The sequence below is a fragment of the Haliotis asinina genome, chromosome 12, assembly GCF_037392515.1.
Source record: "Haliotis asinina isolate JCU_RB_2024 chromosome 12, JCU_Hal_asi_v2, whole genome shotgun sequence".
Classification (NCBI taxonomy): Eukaryota; Metazoa; Mollusca; class Gastropoda; order Lepetellida; family Haliotidae; genus Haliotis; species Haliotis asinina.
In genome coordinates, this window is record NC_090291.1 from 37637525 (window position 1) to 37649948 (window position 12424).

The 12424-nt window shown below is 41.1% G+C and overlaps 1 protein-coding gene across 2 annotated transcripts in view; it reads right to left on the bottom strand.

Moving 5' to 3' along the window:
- Window positions 1-12424, bottom strand: part of LOC137257833 (b(0,+)-type amino acid transporter 1-like) — a 39188-nt gene that overhangs the window by 22459 nt on the left and 4305 nt on the right. For both annotated transcript variants that reach the window (XM_067795309.1, XM_067795308.1), the window contains exons 2-3: window positions 2960-3127; window positions 1720-1821 (exon numbers count right to left, since the gene is read on the bottom strand). In XM_067795309.1, coding sequence (XP_067651410.1) covers window positions 1720-1821; window positions 2960-3127 — 270 coding nt within the window. The remainder of the gene's footprint in view (window positions 1-1719; window positions 1822-2959; window positions 3128-12424) is intronic.

The following is a 12424-nucleotide window of genomic DNA, read 5'->3' on the forward strand; positions in this document are numbered from 1 at the left end:
CACAATGGTCAGTAAAGTGATGCATTCGGTGACAGCAAATTTTGAATTGTAAATAGAGGCTATTACACGAGTAACTGTCATATGACTTATACCAAACGGGAGTTTCGTACAAGTCATATGACACAATTGCTCGAATGTAATAATTTCTTTATGATCCATTTTATTCATGTATATTTATGCAGTAAAACATGGTAATCAACTGTGACTGCCCTCTCCATTGACTTCACGTTCAAGTGTTTATTGACTTCACAGACGACGAAATACAGAAACAATGGTTGTTTGGTTGCCGTCACTCTCCTTGTACCACGTGGGTATATGACCATCACTCTCTTTGTACCACATGGGTATATGACCATCACTCTCTTTGTACCACGTGGGTATATGACCATCACTCTCTTTGTACCATGTGGGTATATGACCATCACTCTCTTAGTACCACGTGGGTATATGACCATCACCCTCTTTGTACCACGTGGGTATATGACCATCACTCTCCTTGTACCACGTGGGTATGTGACCATCACTCGCCTTGTACCACGTGGGTATATGACCATCACTCTCTTTGTACCACGTGGACACATGACCATCACTCGCTTTGTACCACGTGGGTATATGACCATCACTCTCCTTGTACCACGTGGGTATATGACCATCACTCTCCTTGTACCACGTGGGTATATGACCATCACTCTCCTTGTACCACGTGGGTATATGACCATCACTCTCCTTGTACCACGTGGGTATATGACCATCACCCTCTTTGTACCACGTGGGTATATGACCATCACTCTCTTAGTACCACGTGGGTATATGACCATCACTCTCCTTGTACCACGTGGGTATGTGACCATCACTCGCCTTGTACCACGTGGGTATATGACCATCACTCTCTTAGTACCACGTGGACACATGACCATCTCTCGCTTTGTACCACGTGGGTATATGACCATCACTCTCCTTGTACCACGTGGGTATATGACCATCACTCTCCTTGTACCACGTGGGTATATGACCATCACTCTCTTAGTACCACGTGGACACATGACCATCATTCTCTTTGTACCACGTGGGTATATGACCATCACTCGCCTTGTACCACGTGGGTATATGACCATCACTCTCTTTGTACCACGTGGGTATATGACCATCACTCTCTTTGTACCACATGGGTATATGACCATCACTCTCTTAGTACCATGTGGGTATATGACCATCACTCGCCTTGTACCACGTGGGTATATGACCATCACTCTCTTTGTACCACGTGGGTATATGACCATCACTCTCTTTGTACCACATGGGTATATGACCATCACTCTCTTAGTACCACGTGGGTATATGACCATCACTCTCTTTGTACCACATGGACACATGGTCGTCACTCTCTTAGTACCACGTGGACACATGACCATCATTCTCTTAGTACCACGTGGGTATATGACCATCACTCTCCTTGTACCACGTGGGTATATGACCATCACTCTCTTTGTACCACGTGGGTATATGACCATCACTCTCTTAGTACCACGTGGGTATATGACCATCACTCTCCTTGTACCACGTGGGTATATGACCATCACTCTCCTTGTACCACGTGGGTATATGACCATCACTCGCCTTGTACCACGTGGGTATATGACCATCACTCTCTTTGTACCACATGGACACATGGTCGTCACTCTCTTTGCACCACATGAACAGATGGCGTCTATCGCTTACCCATCATGGACAGAATGCCGCATCCCGCCCACACTATGAGACTCATAGCGACCGAACCCGAGCCAACCAGGACGCCACGGGGAGACACGAATATTCCCGAACCTGGAAGAAGGGAAACAACGCTACGTCTCATTACATCGTCGTTATACGTAACTTTGTCTTACTACTTGTATTCTTTAAATGAGTCCTTTACGTGAGAAGAAGATTATTAAAAATATATTTAGTCTTTGATGCAGTTTTTAACTGTCATTTCTGTTTGGAAAAGAATTTTCTCTTAAGAAATGTCCTGTGTTGTTTAACGTTGTATGCATCAATATTTCAGCCGTGCGAATATGGTCTATGAATAATAGCATCTGGACCAGCGAACTAGTGACACCGTTCTGACACCATGAGCAAATCTAAGCAATATGTTTGGTGTGTGTTTGTTGCTTAACGCCTCACTCAGCAATACTCCAGCTATATGGAGTCGGTCTGTAAATAATCCACTCTGAACCAGACAATTCAGTGATCAACATCATGAGCATCCAGCTACACAATGAGGACACCATGGCATGCAAGGGCACAACATGAAACCAGCTTCAAACTGACCCTACGTCATTTCAGATCTCGAACGAACTTGAAATGGTTTACAGTAAAATCTCTATAAAAAGCATTTAGAAGTTGTAGGTGAATATCATGTAACGTAGCTTTTAGCACTATTTCAGCAGAGTGCGGAGGGCGACACCAGTGATAAACAATTGGAAGAAGACGACGAGAAGAAATCTATTGTTGATACTAACTTGACCATCTGAGGTTTGATACTCAGTATATGTCTGTGAGAATTAATGTGATTAACATGCAAACATAATATTATGCAGAACCAAATACAGGGGTTTTAGCAATATTTGATCAAAGGACGGCGGTGATCACCAGAAATGGGCCGCACGCACTGTATTCATGTGGGGAATCGAACTCTGGTCTTCTACGAGACCACTCGGCCACTTTAACCACTAAGCTACCTCAATGCACCTTAAGAATACATGACCACAATAACATGATCCCATTTTGACCCCATTTGGAGTTTTGATAACAACAGAGGACCTGACATCATTAACGCAACGGCCAGTTCCAGCGGTGTTCCGGTGGTTGAATTCGCGTCAACTTAGCACGATTGTGTGGTTGGTGCTCACGATATCCATCTATGGATTGTCTGGAAAGATGTTGTACAATCAGATGATACAGCTGAATTCATGGTGTTTACCTATCATGGTCCCAACAATAAGGGTGACGCCACTTAAGAGCCCCACGTTCTTTTGAAGCTTCACGTCTTCAGTGGAGTCGCCATCTTCTCCATCACGTGACCCGGACCTAGAATTCCCATTGGCTGGAAGAAATGGATTTCTTTGATGTGCACCATCGTCTTGTGTGCCTAAAACAAGGGCAAATACATAATAAAGATTCAGTAAAACATCACACTGTACAACGTGTTATGCAACCACATATGAGCTAAATAATGGGCTTTAGGAGAAGTCTCTCTCTCTCTCTCTCTCTCTCTCAGACACTCAACAATGCATACTCCAAGCGAACAAACCTGTATGTGTCAATGACAGTTTTTTTTGTCATCTTCAACAAATTATATGCAGACGTTTAGGTTTACGAGTGTGAACCCGACAGCTCGCTATGCTGTAAAACCTGTACTTATCGTCAACACAAGTGGTAGGCTACCAGCTGCAAAACTGCACAACTATTAACTATTTCAGCCTGCATAACTATTACCTATATTAGCATCATGTGGAAAGTGGGGATCTTTGAAAACGTACATGTCCTCAAAGTTATTCATGTCATGAGGAGAGCATGGACCAGTCCTATCGTGACTAGTCTCCTTTTCTCAGGGCTCTAGAGGAGTGGGGTAGTCTAGTGGTTAAGGCGTTCGCCGGGTTTGATTCCCCACATGGACATAGTGTGTGAAGCCTATTTTTGGTGTCCCCTACCGTGATATATTGCTGTTTGTTTTGTGCAGTCAGCAATGTAAGCAGTCGAATCTACACCAAACAACAGAGTGACTGACATTATGGCAGTCCGTGAAGATAAAGGCTAGAACTGATCTTCAGAAACCAATCCATGCCGTAAAGGGATCAGGTGGTCAGGTTCGCTGACTTGCTTGGCACATATCATCGGTTCCCAAATTTATAGACAATGCTCATGATGTTGATCACTGGATGTTCTGGTCCGGGTTCGATTATTTACAGAATGCCGTCATATAGCTAGAATATTGACGGGTGCGGCGTGAAACTAAACTCACTCACACTCAGTCACTAAGATCATGAGCATTGATCTACGCGACTGGGATACGATGACATGTGTCAACCAAGTCAGCGCACCTGACCACCCGACCCCATCCGTCAGGTCTAACGACAAGTCTGAAGACTAGTCCTAACCTGGATATGACTTAAACACTATTTCCCGAAAGACATGTATTATACATTAGACATTTATAAATTGGAAGAGGAAAAAGGATAAGCAAACAGGCTACATCAGCCTATGCAAATGCTTCTCCTAACCCGGATATTCACGGATATGATGTATAATGTATGCATAATACGGATCAAATCCATAAGTGAAGACAAGGTGTGTACAGCCGATTCCCTTGGATGCGCCTGAAACCTATTATCTATGTATAAAGGACGTCATAGTAGATTGTGACAAAGTGCATTTGGATGTTTTGTGTTGAATGACGTCATGAGAGCAGAGAAACAATGAGTTAGAGGAAAGTTGTGTCTCTGCTCCACATCTTCGAGTTCAATATAAACGTCCATATTCACTAGTGTAACATTGTATATTTATTATATACCCTCTTATCTTTCATTAAGCTGTTACTTTACAAACCAAATCATAGCACAAATCGTAGCGATACATATTTTAAGTCTTCTTGATACTTCCGGATTTGGGTTAGATTGACATTAACCATCAATCTGCACGTATTCGGATCAGGCAATTGACCTAGATCATACATTCCTCCGCATGACATCACGAATCAAGCCCCACTTTCACAGCTTACCATGTGCAGAAATAATGATACCATTCAAGAGAAATGCATTCATATTATAATATATACAAACTTGTATGAAGGAATGAACAAGCTATTCGACTTTTAAAACGACCTAAATTTACTGGGTACGGACAATTCCGGAAAGTGACGAGCTTTGGAAAATGTATAAGCACTGGACTACGTCATCCGTATTGCACCCCAGTCTGGCTATATCAAGTTTACCTGGGTATGTAATAAGATCCTTTGCCAACCACATTCGAAATTATGAAACTGTCATTATTTTAGTAAACCGACCGAGATATCAGGTGACATCAAAAGTAAAAAAGAAGTAATTATGAGCAATGAGTCATCTGGATGCCATTAAATGACATGTAAAGTACGCCGTGACGATGTGCACAACACTGCATATGTCAACATCATTAATCTTTTAAGTCGCTTTTGTAATCCCGCTGATCCTGTAGTCCGTTTGACTCAAAAGCGGACCGATGTATTGCAATGTAACTCGAAAACTAAAAAATATCACATAATCAATGAAACACTGATCGTAATATAAACATCATACCAACTGTGTGAGTTTTCTTGCAGAAGTTTTGTCATAATAATGAACAAGTTGTTTAACAAACAGTCATTAAAAAATTGACAAAGTTCACTGTTTATCACGAGTGGGGAGTGCTGACAGCGGTACAGCCGGGTGTTCGAGAGGCATGTGTACAAGTGCCGAGAAATTTTAAGTTATATCTTCATTATACTCCTAGGCCAAATGTAGAGATATCATGAAAATCAGGTAATATGATACACCCAGCCTTATCACCCGTACTTCATATCTTGACCATGTTGAACACCAGTGCTTGTCACCACACATTAGACAATGTGATCAATTCTCAAGCAGTTTGTTTATGAACATGTGGACACTGTTTCAACAGTGGACTGAACATAGTTAGTTTTTAGTAACCTGATATCTCCTGTTGCTAGTTCCACATCAACAAGAATTTTTGGCGGGTGGGAGGTGTCATACTAATTACTGAATAACACGTTTACTGCTGCTGAGAGATCCTAAAAGATAGGGACTTTTCTAACATTTGGCCTAGGACTAATTAGCCTGTGCTGTGCTGTCTCCATGCTTTCTCGAACACATGGCTGTCCCTTTCTCTGCACTCCTCTCTCGTAACAAACAGTGAACTGTGTCAATATTTTCACGATAGTTTGTTAAACAACTTATTTATTTTACGGAAAATTTTTTGATAAAAACCCACAGAGTTGGTATGATGTTCTGATTATGATCAGCGTTTCACTGAGTATGTTATGTTTATTAGTTTTCGAGCTAGACTTCAATTCATCGGTCCTCTCTTGAGCCAAACGGACTATACGTCAAGATACCGAATCAATGTAATCATGACCAGATATTAACACAACAAAAGAAAGTATGAAAGTAAACACTTGAAAATATTAGCACGCATCAGTGCCCTCCTTATGAATTCCTCGGGTCAATGACCGCTAACCCAAAGCAAATAACCCCCTGTTTTGAGCTAGTCTTGACCTGGTTTGTCCACTATAGCGCACCCACCCTGTGTACGTAACGCTTACTGTTCACATATGAGGGTGACACCTGTTACTCTCACCTGGGACAAAATCACATGTACCCATTTCTCGTAGACTAACGCTTAGTCTCATAACATATAAAACAACAGCAACATTTAAATTTGAAAATAAGCCCCAGTGAGAACGGAAATTCAAAACCTGAGGACTTTCTTCATTTAAGCTTTAGCAGTGCGGCAAGGGGTTGGCAGTGTGCACAAGGAAATTAATGTGGTTCAGAGATTGTGTTGAGATTTTCGCTGTTGGTGTTAATTTTTAACGCCGTGTGTGTGTGTGTTTGTATGTGTGCGTGCGTGCGTGCGTGCATGCATGCGTGTGTGTTCGACCGAGGATTCTATATATGAAAGGGGAAATAATCGCAGTCACTAAATATGAGGGTGATGTGGATTTCTCAGAGATTTAAAGATGCGATGTAGCAAAATAGGCATATGATATTAAGTTTCTCTTTTCACAGAGTTTTAACAAGCATTAAAACTATAATGAGTGTTCAATGTATTCAATTTTCTTTAATGATTTATTCAGAGGATATAAAAATCTGTGTCTGTGAGCGTGTGTATCAGGGCATTTCTGCAGCTCTTTGCTCCATGTAGCCTTGTGGGCAGATAAAGTTGTCACCTGCCACTTGTCACATTTTTACTTACTTTTTGACACAGAGGAGAGTAAAGGGGATCATATTTTATAGATTAATGAGAAAATAACACAAAATGCCACTGCGTATAGCGGGAATGGTTTAGAGTATATTTTCAGTGAAAATAGCAAGATAGTCTTCACGAGTGATTTTAACCCTCTTATGTAAGAAACTATATACAACGCCCAGAAGCTTTGTTTCAGTCAATTCCGCTTCAGGAATGTCATGAAAAATTGCAGTCATCAGTCCTTAAAATGTCACAAGTTTTTGCACAAACGAAAGACATATGACAACATGCACACATATCTTTTTAAAGTTCATAATTCGCAACCTTCCTCAGTGACGACTGTGCTTATTAAAATGTGTTCAACTTTGACCTTTTACAACTGTTGACCTGGCCCTTGATGTTGCGCGGATTACGTGGATAAGCACTACTAAAGCTCAAATCCAAGGAGACCTGCAACGTCCCAGTGCATGGTTCATAAGCAGATAAATTGACCTTTCAAGTCACTTAAAAGTCCCTGTGCGAACTCTAGAATTTTCTCACGCCTCTGCGTATGGGCTGGTTCAATTAGGAGTACTAAACAGATAAGCTGACATGTATAAAACAAACATTAGTTTTATTCATATAGAGTCAGAGTCTAGTTACTATGGTGGTCATTGTGGGCTCATGGGATATCCTTCTGTCACAACTCTGTATCCGTGTGTATATGTGTGTTGTAGACTAACAGCTAGTCTCTGAAATGAACATATTTTACAGAAAAAACGTTCATAGTGAAAAAAAATAATATAATGAAATGGAGCCCTGAGACTTTCTTCATTTTCAGAAGCTATGGAAATCTAGACTTGCCACATTTTCTAGACTTGCGTGGGCTTTCTTGGATATTTATACTTCAGGGTCTCTACGACAGACTCATGTGTGTTGGTAAGGATATAAAAATACAGGCACCGCAAGCAACATTTGCTTAGAACAGTAGTTGCGTAACCTGTCAACTGTGTCAAAACCTGCCAGGCATTAAATTCTTACATGAATTGCATAATCGTCTGGTGCCCATGGCAACCACTGTTGCTGTGACGATCTTGTTGAGGAGCGTCTGGATAGAATTACAAAATCCCCCTTTACATATCAACATTTACATTCCCAGAGGAGATCACACTTAATCTAATCGCCGTAACACCTTCCATGGATTAAAAGTTGTGAGCAGCCTGCCACAAAAGGTCAACCTGCCATCGCACGAGGTAAGCACGTGCTAACGGAGTTCATACCTCTCCACGAATCTGTTTCCTATATCTAAGAGTATACGTTCAATAAAACACTTCGACAATTCATTCCGCGCAGCGTTTGTCTGTATATAAAACATACTTTCGCTAGAAAAAAATCAACAACAAATAATCACTTTTAAATTGAATTAAATTCAGTAAAATAGGACACTCAGATTCTGGAACTGCAAGGAGGGCTAGGAAGTAGAAAAGAAAATGTGGTTCAGGAACTGCGAAAATCTAGACTTGCCACATTTCGTAGACTTGCGTGGGCTTTCTTGGATATATTTGCTTCAGGGTCTATGCAACAGACTTAACAGTGGAGAAAATGTGGTTCAGGGACCGTGAGAGAGGTAAACGGAACATTAACGAATATCTATGCAAGATGCGGGATCGCGACGACCTGTCCAAACCGCCCATACATTGATCTCCGTGCCAACCTCCTACGTACCACTTAGCATCGCCGTGGGACTTAATATCTCCTATGTGGGACGTATTACATAGTGTCTTCTTCGCAGGACTTAGTATCTCCTATGTGAGACTATTACATAGTGTCTTCTTCGCAGGACTTACTATCTCCAGTAGGAGACGATCCATGTACCTTAACATGCATTTATCTGAAATGGTCGACTTGAATCCCTAGACACGGAAACAATCTCCTGTTTTACTGTTTCAGTCACTATTAAGTCTACTCTCATGTGTTCTATTTACTTTAAGAGTCTACTGTTTTATTCACCGGTAGACTCATGTGTTCTATTTACTCTAAGAGTCTGCTGTTTTGTTCACCGTTAGACTCATGTGTTCTATTTACTTTAAGACTCTACTGTTTTATTCACCATTAGACTCGTGTGTTCTATTTACTTTAAGACTCCACTGTTTTATTCACCGTTAGACTCGTGTGTTCTATTTACTTTAGGAGTCTACTGTTTTATTCACCATAAGACTCATGTGTTCTATTTACTTTAAGACTCTACTGTTTTATTCACAATTAGACTCGTGTGTTCTATTTACTTTAGGAGTCTACTGTTATATTCACCATAAGACTCATGTGTTCTATTTACTTTAAGACTCTACTGTTTTATTCACCATTAGACTCGTGTGTTCTATTTACTTTAGGAGTCTACTGTTATATTCACCATTAGACTCGTGTGTTCTATTTACTTTAGGAGTCTACTGTTTTATTCACCATAAGACTCGTGTGTTCTATTTACTTTAGGAGTCTACTGTTTTATTCACCATAAGACTCGTGTGTTCTATTTACTTTAGGAGTCTACTGTTTTATTCACCATAAGACTCATGTGTTCTATTTACTTTAGGAGTCTACTGTTTTATTCACCATAAGACTCATGTGTTCTATTTACTTTAAGACTCTACTGTTTTATTCACCATTAGACTCATGTGTTCAACTAACTGTTACACATGAATGTCATGTGTTGGACCGACTGGTGCACTTTACTGCCTCGTGTACAGTTTGCTCTACTGTTACTCGGTGCAGTTGGTTTATTGTAATATCTTGCACTTTGTCACACTTTACTATTATGCGTTGGATATACTCAGAGCTCTGTGCACGAGTCATAATCTACGTGCACAGACTTGTCTTAGACTGCTGCATGCTATATATGCATATTCCTTATACTAATTCACACAGCTATGACGACAATATTTAGTCTCTTTGCATGTCGTATTTTTTGGTCGCACTCAACACATTTTCCACCACTGTCAAGTCAACATGTAAACAATCGTGAAAAAAACAACCCCAAACGAGCGTTGTCTCCCATCCACCCGAACTCCAGCTAAAGACAAGCAAACATTTGCAGAGGACGTGTTACAACCAGAATTTCATATCAGTATCTTAACCCCCTCCCCCTTCTCTCCCCCCCCCTCTCTCTCTCTCTCTCTCTGTGTGTGTGTGTGTGTGTGTGTGTGTGTGTGTTAGTGTCATGAATATTCACTGACCAAACATTTCTCAGCTTAATAAGCATACTTTATAATCCGAACCTTAGAACGGAAAAGTAGGAGATAGTATGTCCTAAATATGAGATACTAAGTCCTACCTGGGAGATACTTATTTCCAAAACCTCTACTCGAAGCAAGTCTAGGTTCTGTCTCACTGTCCCTGACCCGTATTTTCTCTACATGCTAGCCCTTCCTGCAATGCAAAAGCTCTACTCGAAGCAAGTTAGATTTCTGCTGAATCTCTTGTCTTCCTTTGACCCCTTTCCAATTTAAAAGGGTTTATTTGTTACCCTCGGAATCATAATATTTAGAGACTAAGTGTTAATCTAGATCCAGTGATGGAAAGTGAGATAGAGACGGATTATTATTTCATTCTGAATGTCTGTGTACTTGCTAAATGTGTATGAGTAGACATGATATATTGGAACTGTCGCTCTCTAGTGACAATTACTATTCTGAATGGAATAGTGATTCTGGTGGCCCCATAACGATGACGAGTAGGAGTGCCGGCCAGTGAATAATATATATATATATATATATATATATATATATATATATATATATATATATATATATATATATATATATATATATATATATATATGGGTTTGTAGCGTACTTTGTACTAAGTATACCTCGACCCTACACCAAGTAGCCACACCTTACGTACTTTAAACACGTCACACTGTGAGAATGAAACAGGCATTGTTGATCATTGTATATTCAAGCGTTTGTATACCAAATTCGTTCCACAACGATTACTGAGCGAACATGGATCATCACATGCAATGGAGTAAGGAGATAATGCAACGTGATTCCCACTACATGCTACTATTATAACGTTTGAAATGATTCTAGCCGTACAGGCTACGCAGAACTCGAGACAGTGAGGGAGTTTAGATTTACGCCACTTTCAGCAATAAATCCAGCAGCATCACGGCGGGGGACACAGGGGATGGACTTAAGACATTATACTCAGGTAGGAACCCGGGTCCTTCGTCGACGTGAGGAGTAGTATAGGGAATGGGGGTTCTGGCTCACTTTCAAGAAATACCTCTACAAAGCCTTATTTACTAAATAAGGCTTTGGTTGGGTCATTAGCTCTTGCTACTATTACCCCTACTACAAAAAAGTTGGCGGTAATTACTGTGCCTTGGTAGGAGGTAATACTGTGCCGTACGGTACGATCAATAATTCTTCTCTTACAAACCCCCTACCCGGCCCATCCCTCAAGTAGTATAAGTTAGGTTCGTCGGCTTTCATATCCACTTTATCTATGTTGTAAGTTTTGACTGACCATATAGGATCGGTGGCTCGCTTACGGCTATCGCCCTCGTGTTCCCCCGGCTGGTATAGATACCTCACTAGGGCCCTATCTGGTATCTGTTTCTCCTTCCCACGCAATGGAGCGGCCGACTCTGCAACTATTGATTTTAGTTTGATAGCGTCTGCCGGTTTCTTACCGGTGAGACAGGTGACTTCATGGTTGATTACATGTGCTAGGTTTTGAAATAACAGCTGGGATAGCGGGGGTGTTAGGGTTGACGCTTAAGTTGGTATCACGCAGACTGCATCGTAAGGCATTGAAACACGATGAGATCAGGGTTCTGGCCGAAGCAAAGCTGAACACAGTGAGTGAGCGTATTTCCACGGCACTCTCTGACAGTAAGATCTCAGAAGAGGAGTTTCGTTCAATCCTATCTGAACTCAAAAAATATAACGAAATGAAACAAGATATTCGATCCAAGTCTCGTAAGTCTGCTATCAGCGAGGACGAGAAAAAAAAGTACATAGAACAGGGAATACAAAAAGCCCAGCAAGCCTTTATTATGAACACCAAAGAGATCGTAGGCGGTTCACGTTAAATTGTTTCATCGATATAAACATGACATAGGGGAACACGAGGGCGATAGCCGTAAGCGAGCCACCGATCCTATATGGTCAGTCAAAACTTACAACATAGATAAAGTGGATATGAAAGCCGACGAACCTAACTTATACTACTTGAGGGATGGGCCGGGTAGGGGGTTTGTAAGAGAAGAATTATTGATCGTACCGTACGGCACAGTATTACCTCCTACCAAGGCACAGTAATTACCGCCAACTTTTTTGTAGTAGGGGTAATAGTAGCAAGAGCTAATGACCCAACCAAAGCCTTATTTAGTAAATAAGGCTTTGTAGAGGTATTTCTTGAAAGTGAGCCAGAACCCCCATTCCCTATACTACTTGAGGACCGG